The following is a 22,144-nucleotide window of genomic DNA, read 5'->3' on the forward strand; positions in this document are numbered from 1 at the left end:
TGTTGGCAATGAATTTTTGGACGTGACACTTAAAGCACAAGCAACAAAATAAAAAATTGGCAAGTAAGACTATTTCTTGCTGCTGTTTAGTCGTTCAGTCATGTGGCATCTTTTGCCACCCCACAGATTGTAGCCCACCAGGCTTCTCTATCCATGGGATTTCCCAGGCAAGAATACTTGAGTGGATTGCAATCTTCTTTTCCAGGGGATCTTCCCAACCCAGGGACCAAATCCACATCTTCAGTGTCTCCTGCACTGCAGACGGTTTCTTTACCACTGAGCCATTGGGGAAGCCCAAGCAAGACTATATCAAACTCAAAAGCTATGCATAGCAAAAGAAACCATTGATGAAGTCAAAAGACAAACTATCGAGTAGGAAACCTTAATTTTAATAGGTTTCTCCAGAGGACTGTTGACACTTACCTTGGGACCACCCATCTTCAATACAAAATGCATTTTTTTAGCATGAATGCTGAGGTGAAGAGTGTTTGCTCCTTTAAAGTTGGAAATGACACAACAGAAGGTTGAATGTTCTTACCAAACTTTTTGATAATTCACCAACTTTTATCTCATCAATCTTCCTTTGACCAACCAAACAGGTGTGAAGAAGTATTTGTGCTCTTAATAAGAAAGTAATATGATGTGTGGGATTGACTTAAATGCTTCAACAATTCAGTGAGATGTTACAGGGCCAAGGACCTTGTTCCTCTCCCAAGACACCTCTGCCTTGCATTTCTACCAATACCTGAGGCCTTGCTAAGTGCGTTTTTACTGACTTCCTAATGACTTATTAAAAAGCACTATGAATGTTAGCAACAGGCTCTCATCCATACAGGTAGAATGTGGTCTGCTAAAATACTTAAGATATTCTCCACCCCTGCATGAACAGAGTTAAGACAGTCAAGGTATGTGGACAGGACAAGATATTCTGAGACACTTGCCCTCCTGGTACTAATAGGGGTTAGGGTCATCATGATGAATTGTCCCTGGGAGAGCACAGCATTACTGATGGTCTCACGCAGATGCTCCAGGGAAGGTGGAAGGCCCCTTGGAGGTCCTGGTGAATGGGCTTCTGAATTACTCAGAATTGTCACATAGCCTGAGGAAGCCTCTTCAACAGAGAAATGCTGAAGGAAAGGAAGCCTGGTGTCTTCCCAGCAGTGGAAAAGGGCTGAGGAGCCAGAAATACCCCAGGTAATCTACAGACCCCAAGGGAAAAAGAGTCAGGCCTCAGGAAGGATAGAAACCAGTGCAGTCCCAGCAAAGCAAGTAGCAGCGGGCTGTGGCCTGGACACCAGGATGACCAGCTCCAAAGGCACTTATCTCTGCCCCTCAGGAGCGACATCTCTGAGAGAGAGCTATGATTGGCCCACATGATCACGTGACTGTTATCTTGCTGACAGTCCTACCAGGACCACACTGACAGAAAGGAAGGTCCAAGGGCTCAGGAGTGCAGCCCTGCCCACTTCAGGCACGGTGGTTCCTGGTGGAAGTGGCATCTCAGCTCTAAGGAGCGGGCCCTGCTTAGTAGGAACAGCTAGCCCTGGGGCCAGAGGCGGGGCAGTGCTGGGTGCAGACGTGTGAGGCAGCCCTTTGGGATGTTTTCCCACCTGCCCCATCCCTCGACCCCTCAAGACTGCTGAGGATGGGGTGGGATAGGGAATTCTCAAACATCTGAAACTTTCACCAAAAATTCATCCACAACTGATACACAATTACTGGACTGAAGACCTCTTGTGTTATGACTTACAAAGGGCTATCCTTTTGTAAAAGTTTTAGAAATAGAAGGGACCCTAGAGGCCATGGGTCCTCAGACATTTTGTAGCCACATCCTGCAAACAAAACATCTCAGGGAAGCCAACATATAGAAGCAAAGCAGAGATGTGTTTCCTAAGGGACATGATGGTTGGTCGGAGGCGGGCGCGGATAGGAACCCTGACTGTCCAGCAACCCTCCTCCATCAGATGCCCTTCAAGCAAATCCACGGACCTTAAGGGCTCTGCCTAAGACAGCTCAGAAACGATAGAGTCTCAACTTACAGACAGGGAGACATGGAGCCAGTGGGTCATTCAGCTGATTAACAGAAGTTAACAGGAGCTAACAGGCCTGGGGTCTGTCCTGGACTTCTCCCTACTAGTCAGGAGTTGAACGCTGAGTCCTGACCCCACCCTGCAAGGTGCCTTCTGCTCTTCCCTGACCTTCCTCAGGGTCAAGCCCAATAACCCCTTAGGTCCCATCAGCCAACTTTTTAAACTGCTGAGAATGATAACAAAAGGCCAGCCCACATTTGCCCTTAAAAGAGAGATTAATCAGATGCCCTGCAAGCACATTCTCTCGCTTTGAAGACAATCATCTGATAAACTGCCCGGAAAAACTCCCAAAGGTGAGTCGCTGCTGCTGGAATGTGCAGCTGCTGGTAGAGGGGGGTAGAATTCTTTTGGAAGTGTTTTCTTTTGTTTGCACCAGAATTCAGAAATGTGTGGACGCTTGTGTTTTTATTATGCTTTTGGATGCTGTCAGCTGCAGTTTCAAAAGCTCCACCAGCAGAAAAGCGTCTAGATTTTTCCAAATCAAGACTCTGAGCCAAAAGTCTAATTTTAGAAAATGTTCCAACCCTGATACTGTGTGTTTTACATCTAGTTGAGTGGTTCGCAAAGTGTGGTTCCTGGACCACACTATCTGGAAATGATTTGAAAAATGAAAGATCTGGTGGATCCCAGACCTATTGGATCAGAATTTCTGGGGTGAAAGGACGAGGAAACTGTTTTAACACACCCTCCACGTGTTGCTGATGCTAGATCCACTGGTCTAGACCATCTTTCTTCAGGGGGGCTTTTCGAGTAGCTCAAATGGTAAAGAATCTGCCCACAATTCGAGAGACCTGGATTCGATCCCTGGGTCGGGAAGATCCCCTGGAGGAGGGCATGGCAACCCACTCCAGGATTCTTCCCTGGAGAATCCCTTGGACAGAGGACCTGGCAGGCTACAGTCCACTGAGTTGCAAAGAGTTGGACACAACTGAGCGACTAACACTTTCACTTTTGAGACCATGTTTTAGAAAGGGACTGGAGAAACTAACTGGAGTCCAACATACCCTTGAAAAATCAACCTTGCTAACTCAGCCACAGAGATGCTGGAAATCCATTAAAAACTTCAACTGTCTGTCAGTTCAGTCGCTCAGTCGTGTCGACTCTTTGCGACCCCATGAATCGCAGCACGCCAGGCCTCCCTGTCCACCAACTCCCAGAGTTTACCCAAACTCATATGCATCGAGTCGGTGATGCCATCCAGCCATCTTATCCTCTGTCGTCCCCTTCTCCTCCTGCCCTCAATCCCTCCCAGCATCAGGGTCTTTTCCAATGAGTCAACTCTTCACATGAGGTGGCCAAAGTATTGAAGTTTCAGCCTCAGCATCAGTCCTTCCAATGAACACCCAGCACTAATCTCCTTTAGGATGGACTAGTTGGATCTCCTTGCAGTCCAAGGGACTCTCAAGAGTCTTCTCCAACACCACAGTTCAAAAGCATCAATTCTTCAGTGCTCAGCCTTCTTCACAGTCCAACTCTCACATCCATACATGACCACTGGAAAAACCGTAGCCTTGACTAGACGGACCTTTATTGGCAAAGTAATATCTCTGCTTTTTAATATGCTATCTAGGTTGGTCATAACTTTCCTTCCAAGAAGTAAGCGTCTTTTACTTTCATGGCTGCAGTCACCATCTGCAGTGATTTTGGAGCCCCCAAAAATAAAGTCTGACACTGTTTCCACTGTTTTCCCATCTATTTCCCATGAAGTGATGGGACCAGATGCCATGATCTTAGTTTTCTGAATGTTGAGCTTCAACTGTCTGTATCTACACCCAAACCAGTCCAACTAAAAAAATTTAAAAAAACAAAAAAACCAGCTGCTGGGACTTCCCTGGAGGTCCAGAGGTTAGGACTCCACGCTGCCACACTTCCAATGCAGGGGGCACAGGTTCAACCCCTGTGAGAACTAAGGGGAACTAAGATCCCACGTGCTCCCAGATTGGGCCAAAACAAAAAAAAAAACAAAACCAACTTCCTGCCTTCCACCACCAGCCTCCTCCAAAACTCTGCTTCCCAGATCCTTCTCCTCTTCTCCAGAAGTTCATCCCCAGCCTCAGAGGAATTCTTGTACATACGAAGGCTTGTAGGCCTGAAAGCAAAAGTGCTTTCACCTCTTAAACTCCCTCACCTCTTGCTCTTTTCCAAACATGTTTAAGATTCACGACTCACACAGAAAAACACACATGGCAGCTTTAGGTATTTCTTTACCCTGTTTTCAAGTGAAAGCCTTCAGCTAGAACTTACAGCATTTTAAGATTCTGGGAATTTTTTTTTTAAAAAGAGAAATCTTGAAGTCTACACCTTACCATTTATATATGTAAAACAATGAGTCCTAGAGATTAGCCAAACCCAACTATTTAAAAATCATCAGGTCAGTTCTAGTAACTTCTAATGGAGCATAGCCTATACAAATACTGAAACCCTATGCTGTACACCTAAAACTAACATAATATTGAAAATCAACTATTACTTCATTAAAAAGTTAAAAATAAAAAACAAAACAATTAAATGCTAATGGAAAAAATAAAGGAAGACCCTGTCCATACCTACCAAGAGTGAATGGGGGGCTCTGAGTCATTTAGATTCAGTGAGGGTGAGCTCCTGCCCTGACAGAGATGTGATATCCCACCTCTTTTTTTGGGTAAAAAACCCAAAATCCTCAAGGCTGTTCTGAGGTTCCGAGAGCTGATGCAGGGACCTCTCCATTCACTGCATTTGCATCCTGTGTTCGTGATTTCTGACACATCCAAATCTACTATTCACCCTGTATTCTTTTCCAATTGATTCATGTTTATTGACATGTATTTAAAAAGGAATTTTTTTAATTTCTTAAATTTTTAAAATTTTTAAAGAATTTTTTTATAGTTTTAAAACTATTTTTTGATCCAGCCCTGTCAAATCACTTTACAGATAATTTTCTCATTTTGGCATCAAGGTTGTTGATGTTATAAATACATCTTTTCATTACCTTAATTATTTCTAACATTTCTTTTTTTTTATTTATTTAACTTTACAATATTGTATTGGTTTTGCCATATATCAAAATGAATCTGCCACAGGTATACATGTGTTCCCCATCCTGAACCCTCCTCCCTCCTCCCTCCGCATACCATCCCTCTGGGTCGTCCCAGTGCACTAGCCCCAAGCATCCAGTATCGTGCATTGAACCTGGACTGGGGACTCGTTTCATATATGATATTATACATATTTCAATGCCATTTTTAAAGAATTTTTTCATGTCATCCGCTATAGACAAAAGGTAGTCACAAAAATAAATTCACAGCAATTCCAAAGCTATCCCTCTACACACTCCCACTCCCCTGGGGTTACACAGCCACATCTAGAGAGAACTAAGCTGGTGTCCATCGTATCAGGTGACCTACAGTAACAACTGTAGCAGGCAGGTCACATCTACGATTGTGTCACTGAACCTTCACCAGCCATGCAGACAAACACCTGCTCTTGAGGTGGGAACCGGCGTTGTTCCCATTTTCCAGATGGAGAAACTGAGGTGCCGAGAGAGGAAGCCACTCGCAGTGGAGTGAGGGGTCCTAGTAGCAGGCCACCCTCCTGCTCTGGACGGCACAGCTCTTGCGGGGAGCAGGGTCTCCCCTGCACCCGGGAACAGCCATGCCGAAGCCTGTGTGGCCCCCGCCCACCCTACTGCCTGGTCCCATCCTCCCACGGAACCTTCATAACATCCCCACTGGACTCAGATCCCAACCGTCCACACGCTACGTCACAGAATGAAGCGGGGAAAAGGGTGGAATGCCTTTCCCTTATTTTCCATTTTCTATTTCTTATTTGTCTACTGGGAATACGCACTGCTTTTGTAATAGCAGAAAAATCGAAGGTTTGAGCTTGTTTTTAAGTCACATCACTTGCCACCAAAGGTTAAACGGACTAAGTTCTGTCTCTTGCTTCTTTGAGGAAGGCCCAGGATGACACTCTGCAGGGCAGGCGACAACCTCAGTGCCATGTCCAGAGGGGGCCCTACCTACGGTGAGGACAATTACAAAGCAGAGCGAGCCGTTCGGGGCGCGGGGAAAGGGCTGAAAAGTGCGTAAAGCTGATGGCGGTCAGCTTTCTCTGTTCCCAGAGGCCTCGGTCTGTGGACACAACAGTAGCCCCACCTGGGAGCCTGGAATTTCTGCCAAAAACAATGGGGATGAGCCATGGGTGTCAGTCGAACTCCTGAGTGAAGTCGAAGGCTAATAAGGCCCAAATCAACTAAGACTTCCAACCCAGCTCAGCACACAGCCAGTCACTGAACTGTGTGCACAGGACCCCTCTGCAGGACACCCTCCCTGCCAACTCTGGGCTCACGACTGGGTGCCCACCTGCCCAATTGGCCTGAGACCGTCCAGTTTCTATCAATCGACATGTGTGATTACTAAAATTTCCTTCACTCAGTGTCCTGACTTGGACAACATGTCAGACATTCACACATGGACAGACACAGAAGAATCACACAGTGGGTGAAATCCACGAAGCAACACGCAGTATCCCAAGTGTAGTTCTGACCCTCCCACCAACTGGCAGAATAGTCCTGGACAACAGAGATCGGACAAAGCCAGGGGACTAGTAACCAACACTGAGCAAACCCTGACAGTCTGAAGTCCCTGCCTGGAGTTCCATGTGGAGAAGAACCTTTTTTTAATTTATTTTATTAAAATGCAGTTGATTTACAATGTTTTGTTAATTTCTGCTGCATAGCAAAGTGACTCAGTTATATACACATAAATATGTTCTTTTTCATATTCTTTTCCATTATGGTTTATCCCAGGATATTGAATATAGTTCCCTGAGCTCTACAGCAGGACCTGTTAATTTCTGCTACATAGCAAAGTGACTCAGTTATACACACATAAATGTGTTCTTTTTCATATTCTTTTCCATGATGGTTTATCCCAGGATATTGAATATAGTTCTCTGTGCTCTACAGCAGGACCTTATTGCTTATCCAGTCTCTATACAATAGTTTGTATCTGCTAATCCCAACCTCCCACTCCATCCCACCACCACGCTCCTTCTCCCTGACAAGCACAAGTCTCTATATTTGTGAGTGTGTTTCTATTGTATAGATATGTTCCTTTGTGTCATAGTTCAGGTTCCACATATAGTGATATCATATGATATTCGTCTTTCTCTTTCTGACTTACGTGATTAGTACAGTAATCTGTAGGTCCATCCATGTTGCTGCAAATGGCATTATTTAATTATTTTTTATAACTGAGTAATATTCCATGGTATATATGTGTGAATGTGAAAGTTGCTCAGTTGTGTCTTAGGGATCCCATGGACTATACAGTCCATGGAATTCTCCAGGCCAGAATACTGGAGTGGGTAGCCTTTCCCTTCTCCAGGGGATTTTCCCAACCCAGGGATCAAACCCAGGTCTCTCGCACTGCAGGCAGATTCTTTTCCAGCTGAGCCACCAGGGAAGCAGCTTCTTTATCCATCTGCTTTATTCATTCATCTGTTGATGGCTATTCAGGTTGTTTCCAAGTCTTGGCTACTGTGAACAGTGCTGCTATGTACATAGGGGTGCATGTATCTTTTCAAATTATGGTTTTGTCCGGATTATGGTTTTGCCCAGGAGTGAGATTGCTGGATCATATGGCAACCATTTGGAGAAGACTCTTAAGGCCACATCTGGGTGCAACAGGGAAGGGTGACAGATTTTATCAGCAATGAGGTTATGGGTGGGGAAGAGGAGAAGGTGAAAGCAGCCAGGTACCCTGAATAAGCAGCCCTTCAACTCATCAGTCCCCGTAGGTCCTTCCTTCTGACATTTGAGCTCCAAAATGATCAGAAAAGGACCATGCTCAGACCTATTGGCCACGGATAACCTCTGCAGTCCAAGATCACTCTGCTATCTGGTAGTCGAGCTCTCCTGGCTACAGCAGAAAGATCCAGTCAGTTAGGAAATGCTGGAGGATCCAGAAAAGGAAACTGCCCAGGCAGAGAACAGTTCCCCCTAAGCTCCGGTACCTCCCTCATGGAGACAGTTCATACTTCGAGAGTGAGGAGTTTGAGGGGAAAAGGAAATTTTGTCCTCTGTTCTCGTGGGACTTTCCCCGGGGAGGAATCTTCTCAAGACTCTTAGCTAACAGGATACGGTAGCACTGATCCAAGTAACTACTGCCTGGAGCAAGTCCTCTCCCAAGTTTGGTGCAAACCACAGCCAGCCTCTGTGACACTGACATCCTGATGGCCGAACAAAGCAATGAGCTTCATTGTCTAGAGATCTCTCACAAGCTCGTGTAGCTTGTGGGATAGGAGTGCATGGGGGTGTGTGCACTCACTCACAAAGATTTCATTGAAGTTACAAAGCCATGAAGGACGGCAGCAGACAGACACAGAGAACAGACTTGTTGCCAAGTTGTGGGGGGAGGGGAGGGATGGATTGGGAGGCTGGGATTCGCAGATGCAAATTATTATACGTAGGAAGGATAAACAACAAGGTCCTACTGTACAGCTCATAAAACCATCAGTTCAGTTCAGTTCAGTCGTGCAGTCATGTCTGACTCTTTGCAACCCCATGGACTGCAGCATGCCAGGCCTCCCTGTCCATCACCAACTCCCGGAGATTACCCAAACTCATGTCCATTGAATCAGTGATGCCATCCAACCATCTCATCCTCATCCTTAAAACCGTAATGGGAAAGAAGATGAAAAAGAATGTACATATATGTATAACTGAGTCACTTTGCTGTACAGCAGAAATTAACATTGTAAATCAACGGTACTTCAATAAAACTTTTTTAAAAAGGAGAGTGACCCCAAAAGACATGGAGGAGTCTTGAAAGAACACAAAAAGGAGGCGTGTGGAACAACAATCGTTCAGCCGCTTAGCTCAATCCCACCATGCTAGGCTATGCTATGCTATGCTATGCTATGCTAAGTCACTTCAGTCGTGTCCGACTCTGTGCGACCCCATAGACCGCAGCCCACCAGGCTCCTCCATCCATGGGATTCTCCAGGCAAGAACACTGGAGTGGGTTGCCATTTCCTTCTCCAATGCATGAAAGTGAAAAGTGAAAGTGAAGTCGCTCAGTCGTGTCCAACCCTCAGCGACCCCATGGATTGCAGTCTTCCAGGCTCCTCCATCCATGGGATTTTCCAGGCAAGAGTACTGGAGTGGGGTGCCAATCCCACCATGAATCTACTCAAACCCCAGGTCCGGTTCTGCTTACCTTGTTGAGTCGTTCCAGCATCTCCTTCAGCAGCAGTTGACACTCACACTCATTTTCATACCTGCAGACGGGACACAGAAGGCAGAGTGGGACATTCAGTCAGCCTGAGTCCTGCGCCCTCTCTTTATGGGAAGCAGGAGCTGATGCTGTCTTTCGGAGCCCACTCACCCTTTCCCAACCTTCTCCATGGTATACATAGGGGGCGCCATACATGGAGACCCAGCCCCAAGCCCCCAGCACCCCCTCCTAGCCACCCAAGGATGCAGGAATCAGACCTTAGCACAGCTGTCACCCTAGGATCGCAGTTACAATCCTGGGGGCTGCCCTAAGGTTCTGCCTCAAACACCACTGCCCTGACCTCACCTGGCTATCCTATACTATTGTATTCATCCACCTGAGACAGCTTTTCTAGACTGTGTCCTTTGATCCTTACAAAACCCTGGAAGAGAGCAGCTGCTGTTACCCCTATGTGAAAGATGGGGAAACTGAGGTTGAGAAACTGGCCCGAGGCCCCTATAGATGCTCTGGGCGCTTCACTCACAGCCTCAGCATCTGTCAGAATCGTTCTGCACACCCAGAGCCTCCCCTGGGCTGGGGGGCAGGGCAGACTGGACAGGTCAAAGAGCCAGTCAGCCTGGAAGCAGCCTGCAAGCTCCGGTGTGGGGACACACACGCCCCGGCTCCCTCCCTCCCAGATGGGACCACAGACGAGGGCTCTCCACCCCACAGGTGGGCGCCAGTGGTCACAAAGGGTAACTTGCCGGATGAGGCACCACTTGGTCTTTCCCTGCCTCCCTCACTTCCCCACTCCCCAACTGCTGCTCCCTGACACCATCCCCCAAATAAACAACTTTCTCAGGCTCAGCTCCTGGAGGACTTCACACATAGAGGGGTGAGTCAGGATTCAGATGTGAGCCTGCCACATCTACCACACTGCCTGGGTAGAGCGGGGACACCACCAAAGTTATAAGCATGCACAAGATTAATAAAGCAGCCAGTGCTAGGAGCACGTGTATTTTTTTTCTCCTAGTCTGCTTCTTCCCTGGAGTCCTAAAAAAAAAAAAAAAAAAAGCTAAAGATCAAGGAAGCAGAGAAACACCAGAAATCATTCTGATCAGAACAAGGTTCCCTCTAGGGGGAATTTCATCCCCTGAAGAAAAAGAGAAAGCCCCTTCCGCAATGACCCCCACCTCACTTCCTGTAAGCTGTCCCCAGTATCCATCCTAATAGGAGATAGGAAGCCATGTTTGGAAGCCACAGGGCTGCCTAGAATAAAGACTACATTTCCCAGCCTTCCTTGCAGCTCAGTGTGGCCATGTGACTCAATCCTGACCAATGGGAAGCAAGCATGCCTGTGGCCACTTGAAGATATCTTTGGTAAGAGATGGTGTAGGTATGTCCTTCTACATCCCTTCCTCCATCTTGTCCCTTGAAACACCAATGCTGCCTTCTTGAAGGCCACACACAGCCTTGTGGGCCTTGATTACCCTAGGGTGCCATACTAAACTGCTAGCCCAGATCTTACACAAGAAAGAAACAATCTTCCACTTGGAATAAGCCAATGTTAACTTGGAATTTATTTGTAGTTGAAACTAATCCTACTCAGCACTTAGCCCAACCTACAAAGCCTGGCTTTCTGTATCCCTGCACACCCATGCCACAGGTTCAAGTTAGGACTTTACACTGACAGGTGCTGGGAAACTGCAGCTCAAAATCAAAAGTCCTGACCTCAGGGAAGAACACTGTTCTCAGTGTCCCCATTTCCAGAGCCATCCAAGAAGCTCAGCTGTAACCAGTAAGCAAAATATATGTGCATAAGTTTTTCTTTTCACACCAGGATGTCACATTTAGCAGTTTGTTTTCTGTGTGGCTCTAATGAAGCCAGAAATGATTTTTTTTTAAATAGTTAATTCCCTTTAAAAATAAAACTGTTAACAAAATTTAATTTTCTTACTGCTTTTTCCTGCTAGAAACATCCAAGAATTTCTATACCTTAAAAACATATTTAGGGATTTCCCTGGTGGTCCAGTGATTAAGACTCCACACCTTCAGTGCAGGGGACCCAGGTTTGATCCTTTGTGGGGGAACTAAGATCCCACATGCTGCACACAGCCAAATACTTTTTAAAAAATAATTTTTAAAATGTTTAAAACATACTTAATAAACAAGATATTAACCTAGTTTCATGCTGTAGACAAGTCTAGGTATTATATTAAAGACGGGTGATCTCATTATAAAGAATTCATGGTAAGAATTCATAATATATTCATATATTCATAGAAGTGAATATAGAAGTGAATTCATAAGGTGGAAAAAACCACTTTGGCTTCAATCGTCTGACTGACAGAATTAATTTTAGCTTTCAGCAATTTGGATAATTGACTCATCATTGTATTTTGTATGCATCATTGTATTTATAGTATTTTGGTAGTTTTGTTTTATAGTTTTTATTTTATTTAGCCTTTCTTTGATGTGCTAAAGACCTGATTTTGAAATTATACAACTATCCAGGTAAAGAATATGCCTAACAAGGCTGCATATACCTTCCTGTTTCTGCATTAATTTCACCTATTTCTGGCTAGTCATCACCACACCTCTGGAATTAAACCAAACTCAGTGTATGTCCCCAGTGTACTACACATGTGTATAATTTTTACAATGATTTTCTAATCTCACTACCCAATTTTAATTATCAAAACTTCTCTAAGGGGGCACTGGGAGGGAATAAACTAATGAGAATTATCAAATAAATCAGAGAGCCTGAGGGGCCTGCTCCATGATGGACACACAACCCAGAATCAAGTAAAATCAGGAAAACTCAACACAGCCACCCTCCATTGAGGGCTCCCAGGAGTCATGCTTGCCCAGTCAAATCACAGCCGACTGTGACCCAAGGACTGTGGCCTAGGTAAAGGCCATCTGGGGATCTGGGGTATCCAGATGACCCATGGAGCTGCCTTGTGTCATTCACCAACATTCACCTCCATTGCTTTAGGTAACATGAACTTTATATGAGTGAAGGCCTCACTCCACAGGTGTCCAAGGAAGGTTTCTCTCCAAGGCACAGCATTCTGAAAAGGGTGTGAGCCTCCAGGCGAAAAACCCAAGTTCAAGTCCTGCCACCCACAGGCCCTCTGCAAACCTCAGTTTTCCCTTGAAGAGCTATAGGGATTTTCAGGTGCCTTCTTCCAGGATCAAAACCAGAAACAGGGACTTTCCTGGCAGTCCAATGGTTAAGACTCTACACTTCCACTGCAGGGGCCAAAGGTTCAGTCCCTGGTTAGGGAATTAAGATCCTGCATGCCACACAGCACAGCTAAAAAGAAAGAAAACCAGAAACAGCAGGACTGATGGAATGAATGCTTATGATCAGATAAACAGGCTCGATATACAATGCTGAACAACCTGTTCACATCTGGGGCTGAGAATATGTAATACAAACACAGAGCACATTTGAAGAAAACTCTCCAGCTACCCTAGACCAGAGATCCTCAAACCTGGCTGTTCACTGAAATTACCAGTGGAGCTCATTAAATATGGAAATCCTGGGCTCCACTTGAGGTCTCAGATCAGGTCTACCTCTGAATTTTTTTCATTAATTTATATAATTTTTAAACATATAAATCTCTTACATGGTCAGAGAATTTTTTAAATGACATCAGAAAACGTTAAGTTAAAATTCTCCCTCTACCTCTGTTCGTCCTCCCTTATCCTCATAGGTAAGCAGTGTTGTTAGGTTTCTGTGTGTGTGCTTGTGTCCTTTTGCAAGCAAAAAATCTCTATGCCTCCCCCTGTCTTTTTAAAATAGATAATAATAACACACTATTTTTTTTTTACAATTGCATAGAATTCCATTGCATGAATGAAGCACAATTTCATAACCTGACTCCTATTAACAGGCATTCAGGTTCCAAGTCTTAGTTACTGAGATCATGCTGCAGGGAATATCCTTGTGGACATGTCCTTTGACACCTGCTTGAGTATCAGAGGGAACTGCCCAGTGGCGCTAGTGGTAAAGAACCCACCTACCAAATGCAGAAAACATTAAGAAATGCTGCGGGCTCGATCCCTAGGTCAGGAAGATTCCCCAGAGAAGGAAATGGCAACCCACTCCAGTATTCTTGCCTGGAGGATTCCATGGACAGAGGAGCCTGGCGGGCTACAGTCCATAGGGTCATAGACAGTCAGACTACACTGAAGTGACTTAGCACACGCACACACAGAATATCCGAGGATAAATTCCCGAAGCACCCAGCTGAGTCAAAGTGCACACTCATTTATAACCTGGAAAAATGTTGACAAATTGCTGAGCATCTTTTTTTTTTTAACAGCTTTTAGGGTGATTTTAAAGCATTATTCATTCTATCAAAAGGGGGCACATTGCCCAGGACCAGGACTTTTGAAACTTCAATGTTTAACTTAAATGCTGAATCACCTGGGGGCGTCTTGTTAAAGAGCAGTCAGATCCAGGAGCTCTGGGTTGCGGGGGAGAGGGGGGGGGCCCAAGAGTCTCCTTTTTTAACAAGCTCCTGGGTGATGGGAAACTGCTGGCCCATGGATCGCACTTTGAGTAGCCAGACCCTAGAGGACACAGGTTGAAACAATGTCCAGGTGTCAGCTGTGATACAGTGAAGACAGTTAGACTTTGCATGTTCAAGACCTGAATTCCAATCCTGATGCAGCAGTCACCAGCTGAGTGACCTTTCCCCTAAATCAATACATTGTCTGAATCCCAGTCTGTGAAATGGGTGCAATACCCTCTATAACAGGATGAGCCTGGAGCATTAATAAACATCCATCATGGGGTGGCAAAGAGTTAGCCTCGACTTAGCAACGAACAACAACAATCTCAAAAACACTATGCAGAGCAGAAGGAGCCAGACACATAGAATATGTCTAGAAGATTCCATTTTTTGTGAAATTCTAGAACAGGCAATAGTAATCTATAGTGACAGAAATCAGAACCCTGGGCGCCTCCGTTGAGGGGACTGGGGAGGGGGAACCAAAGACTGGGAAAGGGCAAAAAGGAACTTTTTGGGTAGAGGAAATATCTTGTTTTAGTAGTTAAATGGGTACCTACGTTTCTCAACTCATTACACGATGCTCTTGAATGTGTGCATTTTATTGCATGTAATTATATCTAGATATTAAGACAGGTTTAAAAAGTAAATTACACCATTTCATGTGACACGGCATCACAACGGAAGCTAGCCCTAGCTCAGGAAAACGCACCACGTGCGTGCCTCCGCGGAGATAAAGTCACCGGTCGCCCGGAGATCAGAGACTGCCCTCCCAGCCCAGTGGCCGCGCGCTCCCGGCCCGCGCCGCCTGTCACCCTAGAGGCGCCGCTTACTTGCTCCGGAACTCGTCGAGCGCGCGCTGCGCCTCTGCGCCCTGGCGCTCCAGCCGGGTGCGCTCGGCCGCCAGGTCCCGGGCGCGCTGGCGGTTGCCCTCGACGTGGCGGGCCAGGGCATCCTCGGGGCCGGCCAGCTCGTCCAGGCGCTGGAAGGCGTCCAGCTGCCTCCGGAGGACGGCATGCCGCTGCTCGAGCGCCCGGGCCCGCTGGACGTGAGCGGCCACGCGCTCGCCGAGCCCCTGCAGCGCCGCCAGGTTCGGCGCGGCCGCCCGGGCCTCCGCCAGGCGGTCCGGCTCTGCGGCGCGCGGCGCCTCCTCGGCGCGCTCGTACTGCTCCTTGCGGGTTTGGAACACGTAGCTGCGCCGGTACATGGCTCCTCTGCGGGCGGGCGCACGGCTGGGTCCCGGAGGCACCTAGCCGAGCCAGCAGTCCGCTAAATAAACATCGGAGGCCCAGGGTGCGCAGCTGGGACGTTCCAGAGCGTGTCAGCTGTCTCTCCACGCGGCGCCCAGCCTCGGGAAGAACAAAAGAGCGGCGGGGCCCGCTTTTGTGCGCTGGCTTAGCGGCCCATAGAGCTCTGAGGGTTGGAAGGTTACCCAGCGCCATGAGGGTTTTGTTCCGGGATTGTCGAGCCCGTTGCTTTTGAGTAAATGGAGGGTCGGGAGGACAAAAGAAGCATACCTTTCTTCTGACTTGTTTCCACTGTGGAATTGCGAAGAAAGCCCAAGGGGGGCTTGTTAACCTTGGTCTAGCTGGAGAGCTCAAGGACCCCTGGCTTTGTCTCTTCTCTTTCTGTCAAGCTCTCAATTCTAGAGCTTTTTAACAATACCTTTTTCTTTTCTGATTACTTAAGCAGCTACTTTTCGTAATTACACCATGGCATTAAAGACCCCTCTTTAAGTGGTTCTTAACCTTGGATGCAATATCAAATGGCACTTCTCAATAAATTGTGCGGTGTGTCGCAAGATCTTACTGATACTTGTACGTGTTTGTAAGGAATCTCTTCTTTGCACAGTAACTCAGAAAACCTTGCACAGTTGTTACTATTAATACTATCCTGAGGCTCATGGATTCTGACAGCCTTTCTGAAGTAGGAGATGCAAGCCGAGCTCCATCCGGACATTGGCATAATAGATTCTTCCAACCAAAGAAAAAATTCTTACAGCCTAAAGATTTGATAAATTGGCCAACTCTAATTAGATATATAAAGGAATTTGTGTCACTATGTTTCATTTTAATTTATATTATGGAAATAATAAAGCTAGGCTTTGACGAATTTAAAAGTGAATTATGGGTGTTGAAAGAAATGAATAGCATTTGATGAGACTGTTCCTAGATAGAAATATTTTGTCCTATCTCCAATTTAACAAATCATTATCAAAAGCCTGTTTTCATAAAAAGATTAGCAGTACCATATAATTAACAACTCTGTTGATTGTATATAGTATACTACAAATTAAAGTCATAGTTAACAAAGATGAAGAAAATTACACAGATCTTTGTTGGGTTTCTCGGAATTTATTTTTTCTCCAGAAAGACTAGGACATGGATTCAGTCTAGGATGAATCTATGTAAGGGCCAAAGTTGTGCTGGTAGTGTAGTTATTCTATTTTCTTGTGTTAAGTCATTTAAAAATAGATTTTATGATCAAATCAAGGAGAACCAATGCTTATTAATATTTTATATAGTATGGCACACATATACCATGCTGATGCCATAGCAAATTGGTTTCAGGCTTCCTAGAGAGCAAAACCAACATAGAACAAGGGTTGATTTATATAAAAAAAAAATCATTCCTTCCTTTTGACATCATGTGTCAGGTATTTCAACAAAACACGCTGACACCCCCCCACCCCAAACTAAGTAGCAGATGAAAAGTCATTTTTTGTCCGATGCTTAGTTTGCAGGTCAGCTGCAGAGCTTTTGTGCAAGCTTCAGGTCTTCTGATCCACCAGGGCAGCTCTGCTCCCAGTGGAACTGCTCTTCCCGGAACTCACAGTGACAGAAGGATGGGAGCCAGCGCAGATACACAGACCACTCCAAGCCTTTGTTGGCTTTATGTCCACTAACATCCTTTAGTGAAACCAAAGCACAGGGGGACTTTCCTGATGGTCTAGTGGCTAAGACTCTGCACTCCCAATGCAGGGGGCCCATGTTTGATCCCTGGTCAGATTGAAGACAGGAGAAGAAAGGGACGACAGAGGACAAAATGGTTGGATGGCATCACCAACTCGAGGGACATGAGTTTGAGCAAGCTCCAGGAGTTGGTGCTGGACAGGGAACCCTGGTGTGCTGTAGTCCATGGGGTTGCAAAGAGTCAGATACGACTGAGCAGCTGAACTGAACTGAACTGAACTGAACAGGGAACTAGATCCCACGTGCCACTGTCGTAGCGATGTGTTCTGGGAAACAAACTCACTCAGAAGGACAATGTATATAGTGGACTGCAGTTTATTACACCAGCGTGCCCAAGGCAGAGTCTCTTCTTAGCAAGGACCCTGACCAGTTTTTTGTGAAAACTTTATATACCCTACCACGTGCACAAACCCACCTCCCCAGATTTCCTGACAATCAAAGTTAACCCATAATTCATATGCCTAGGTAGTTAACAGTGGACAATTATCAATAGGCCTGTGGTCATACCCCAATAAGCATAATAGAATGTATGATTCTATTTGGTTACACAGATAATTAGGGTATTCTTTTAGCGATGTCGACGTTCTAGGAATCAGCGAACCGAAATGGATGGGAATGGGTGAATTTAACTCAGATGACCATTATATCTACTACTGTGGGAAGGAATCCCTCAGAAGAAATGGAGTAGCCATCATGGTCAACAGAAGAGTCTGAAATGCAGTACTTGGATGCAATCTCAAAAATGACAGAATGATCTCTGTTTGTTTCCAAGGCAAACCATTCAATATCAAGGTAATCCAAGTCTATGCCCCAACCAGTAACGCTGAAGAAGCTGAAGTTGAACGGTTCTATGAAAACCTACAAGACCTTTTAGAACTAACACCCAAAAAAGATGTCCTTTTCATTATAAGGGACTGGAATGCAAAAGTAGGAAGTTAAGAAACACCTGGAGTAACAGGCAAATTTGGCCTTGGAATACGGAATGAAGCAGGGCAAAGACTAATAGAGTTTTGCCAAGAAAATGCACTGGTCATAACAAACACCCTCTTCCAACAACACAAGAGAAGACTCTATACATGGACATTACCAGATGGTCAATACTGAAATCAGATTGATTATATTCTTTGCAGCCAAAGATGGAGAAGCTCTATACAGTCAGCAAAAACAAGACCAGGAGCTGACTGTGGCTCAGACCATGAACTCCTTATTGTCAAATTCAGACTTAAATTGAAGAAAGTAGGGAAAACCACTAGACCATTCAGGTATGACCTAAATCAAATCCCTTATGATTATACTGTGGAAGTGAGAAATAGATTTAAGGGCCTAGATCTGATAGATAGAGTGCCTGATGAACTATGGACGGAGGTTCGTGACATTGTACAGGAGACAGGGATCAAGACCATCCCCATGGAAAAGAAATGCAAAAAAGCAAAATGGCTGTCTGGGGAGGCCTTACAAATAGCTGTGAAAAGAAGAGAAGCAAAAAGCAAAGGAGAAAAGGAAAGATATAAACATCTGAATGCAGAGTTCCAAAGAATAGCAAGAAGAGATAAGAAAGCCTTCCTCAGCGATCAATGCAAAGAAATAGAGGAAAACAACAGAATGGGAAAGACTAGAGATCTCTTCAAGAAAACCAGAGATACCAAAGGAACATTTCAGGCAAAGATGGGCTCGATAAAAGACAGAAATGGTATGGACCTAACAGAAGCAGAAGATATTAAGAAGAGATGGCAAGAATACACAGAAGAACTGTACAAAAAAGAGCTTCATGACCCAGATAATCACGATGGTGTGATCACTGACCTAGAGCCAGACATCCTGGAATGTGAAGTCAAGTGGGCCTTAGAAAGAAAGCATCACTATGAACAAAGCTAGTGGAGGTGATAGAATTCCAGTTGAGCTATTCCAAATCCTGAAAGATGATGCTGTGAAAGTGCTGCACTCAATATGCCAGCAAATTTGGAAAACTCAGCAGTGGCCACAGGACTGGAAAAGGTCAGTTTTCATTCCAATCCCAAAGAAAGGCAATGCCAAAGAATGCTCAAACTACCGCACAATTGCACTCATCTCACATGCTACTCAAGTAATGCTCAAAATTCTCCAAGCCAGGCTTCAGCAATACGTGAACCGTGAACTTCCTGATGTTCAAGCTGGTTTTAGAAAAGGCAGAGGAACCAGAGATCAAATTGCCAACATCCACTGGATCATCGAAAAAGCAAGAGAGTTCCAGAAAAACATCTATTTCTGCTTTATTGACTATGCCAAAGCCTTTGACTGTGTGGATCACAATAAACTGTGGAAAATTCTGAAAGAGATGGGAATACCAGATCACCTGACCTGCCTCTTGAGAAACCTATATGCAGGTCAGGAAGCAACGGTTAGAACTGGACAAGGAACAACAGACTGGTTCCAAATAGGAAAAGGAGTATGTCAAGGCTGTATATCGTCACCCTGCTTATTTAACTTATATGCAGAGTACATCATGAGAAACACTGGGCTGGAAGAAACACAAGCTGGAATCAAGAGTGCCAGGAGAAATATCAATAACCTCAGATATGCAGATGACACCACCCTTATGGCAGAAGTGAAGAGGAACTAAAAAGCCTCTTGATGAAAGTGAAAGAGGAGAGTGGAAAAGTTGGCTTAAAGCTCAACATTCAGAAAACGAAGATCATGGCATCTGGTCCCACCACTTCATGGGAAATAGATGGGGAAACAGTGGAAACAGTGTCAGACTTTATTTTTGGGGCTCCAAAATCACTGCAGATGGTGACTGCAGCCATGAAAGTAAAAGACGCTTACTTCTTGGAAGGAAAGTTATGACCAACCTAGATAGCATATTCTAAAGCAGAGACTTTTTTTGCCAACAAAGGTTTGTCTAGTCAAGGCTATGATTTTTCCTGTGGTCATGTATGGATGTGAGAGTTGGACTGTGAAGAAGGCTGAGCGCCGAAGAATTGATGCTTTTGAACTGTGGTGTTGGAGAAGACTCTTGAGAGTCCCTTGGACTGCAAAGACATCCAATCAGTCCATTCTGAAGATCAGCCCTGGGATTTCTTTGGAAGGAATGATGTTAAAGCTGAAACTCCAGTACTTTGGCCACCTCATGCGAAGAGTTGACTCATTGGAAAAGACTCTGATGTTGGGAGGGATTGGGGGCAGGAGGAGAAGGGGACAACAGAGGATGAGATGGCTGGATGGCATCGCCGACTCCATGGACGTGAGTCTGAGTGGACTCCGGGGATTGGTGATGGACAGGGAGGCCTGGCGTGCTGCGATTCGTGGAGTCGAAAAGAGTCAGACACGACTGAGCGACTAATCTATCTGACCTGATCTTCAGCGATGGAGAGCCCTGGTTCTCTTCCTTCTGAGGGCCCAGTTTTCCAGTTGGTATGTTGTTTCCAAAGATACTGGGCATATAGCTCAAAGTCCACAGTCTGGCCCAAGATGGAGTCCTGCTTTCAAGATAGAGCCTGTTCTCTTTCCTCCTTCATTCCCCCTTCTTGATGCTCTTAACTCATAGTATGAGCATCATTCATAGGGATATATTGCACCCTGGCTCTCCGACTGCCAATTTGGGAGAACACCACCAACCTTTGGGTTACAAAGTTCATAATACATTGTAAGATGTTGGGTCCACAAAGCAGAACTATCAAGGCAACTATAACAATGTTCCACCAATCACCCCTCACACAAGATAGTACCGAGGTCCAGAAAGGAATGTTTTTATTTGACATTGCTTTTACCTGGTTTTTCATGTCATCTATGAAGTGACTTAGCAGTAGCAGCAAACCAGCTGATACATTGCTGGAGAAGGCAATGGCACCCCACTCCAGTACTCTTGCCTGGAAAATTCCATGGGCGGAGGAGCCTGATAGGCTGCAGTCCATGGGGTCGCTAAGAGTCAGACATGACTGAACGACTTCACTTTCACTTTTCACTTTCATGCATTGGAGAAGGAAATGGCAACCTACTCCAGTGTTCTTGCCTGGAGAATCCCAGGGACAGGGGAGCCTGCTGGGCTGCCGTCTATGGGGTCGCACAGAGTCAGACACTACTGAAGTGACTTAGCATTAGCAGCAAAGCAGCTGATACATTGCCAGATAAATCAAGAATATATACACAACATTCAGCCTTAATTATAGCACAGGTACCTCCTTGAGCAGCTGTAAGCATGTCCAAAACCATTCTGTTTTGAATTACCGCTTTTGTTACTTCTATGAAACTGGTGTTTACATAATATGTAACCCCATGACCCAAGCCTATTGACTGTAGATCTGGCTTACACCGAGAGAACAGGGAGAGACTATGATTGACAAGAGAAAGGCAAGTCTCTTTTTGTTGTCCCAGAAAAGAGTAGAGTGGTTTAAAATCTCCTTGGCAGAGCGGTGACACCTGCCAGGAATGTCCATCCATCACAGACAGAGGCACAGCCCCACAACAGGCCCCCTTTGGGGCCTCCCATATACAACTTCATCCACAGAATAGCCATGGAACCACGGGGTTATCCTGAGTCTGAGCAGAGCCGTTGGAAGCAAGTCCACCCAGGAGCAGTCAGTCTCTATGATCCATTTGGAGAGTGTCTCTTTAAGTGTCTAGTTGGTTCGTTCTACCATCCCAAAACTCTGGGGCCTATAGGCAGTGTGCAGTTTCCATTTGATGCTTAAAGTTTTGCTTACTTGTACTAAATCAGCTACAAAAGCTGGGCCATTGTCTGATCCAAAGCTGGTAGGAAATCCAAATCTGGGAACTATTCCCCTAAGCAGGCACCAGGCTACTTCTGATGCTTTTTCAGTCCGGGTAGGAAAAATTTCTACCATTCCGAGAACGTACATACCATGACAAGCAGGTAATGGTAGTGTCGGTGAGGTTTCATTTCAGTGAAGTCTGCTTCCAGGTGTTCAAAGGGAAGCGTGCCTTTCAGCTGAATCCCTGGAGGCTTCTGTCTATGCCGAGAGGCAGCATTACCCTGTGAGCAGGCAGTGCAGTTCTGAGATTCTGTCCTGCCTAGGGAAGAGAGGCGGGGAACCAAGAAATATTTTCGAATTAGCTCTTCCAGTTTATCATGGCCTAGGTGGGATGCTTGGTGTGTTTGGCTTACCAGAGTGGGTGCCAGCTCCTCCGGTACCAATAATTTGCCACTTGGAAATTCCTACCATCCCTTTTCAGTCTTGATGGCCCCTTCCACTTTGGCTAGTTGGTTTTGGGCTTCAGTGTATTTTGGAGACGCCAGAGTTAGCTCAGGCAGCTCTGCCAATACGAGAGCTTTAATAGGGGCTTCACTTGTCACCTCCAAGCCCTCAGCTGCTTGTTTAGTGGTCTTATCTGCCAGTTTGTTCCCCCGAGCCTGGGGAAACATCCTC

At 45.6% G+C, this 22,144-nt stretch overlaps 1 protein-coding gene across 1 annotated transcript in view; it reads right to left on the reverse strand.

Moving 5' to 3' along the window:
* The window catches only part of BFSP1 (beaded filament structural protein 1), a 38,761-nt gene extending 23,297 nt beyond the window's left edge, over positions 1-15,464 (reverse strand). Inside the window, exons 1-2 of the mRNA XM_070382065.1 lie at positions 14,643-15,464; positions 9,290-9,350 (exon numbers count right to left, since the gene is read on the reverse strand). Coding sequence (XP_070238166.1) covers positions 9,290-9,350; positions 14,643-15,016 — 435 coding nt within the window. The 5' untranslated portion in view covers positions 15,017-15,464. The remainder of the gene's footprint in view (positions 1-9,289; positions 9,351-14,642) is intronic.
* Between the last annotated feature and the right edge of the window lie 6,680 nt (positions 15,465-22,144).

The sequence above is a fragment of the Bos mutus genome, chromosome 13 (genome assembly GCF_027580195.1).
Source record: "Bos mutus isolate GX-2022 chromosome 13, NWIPB_WYAK_1.1, whole genome shotgun sequence".
NCBI classification, from domain to species: domain Eukaryota; kingdom Metazoa; phylum Chordata; class Mammalia; order Artiodactyla; family Bovidae; genus Bos; species Bos mutus.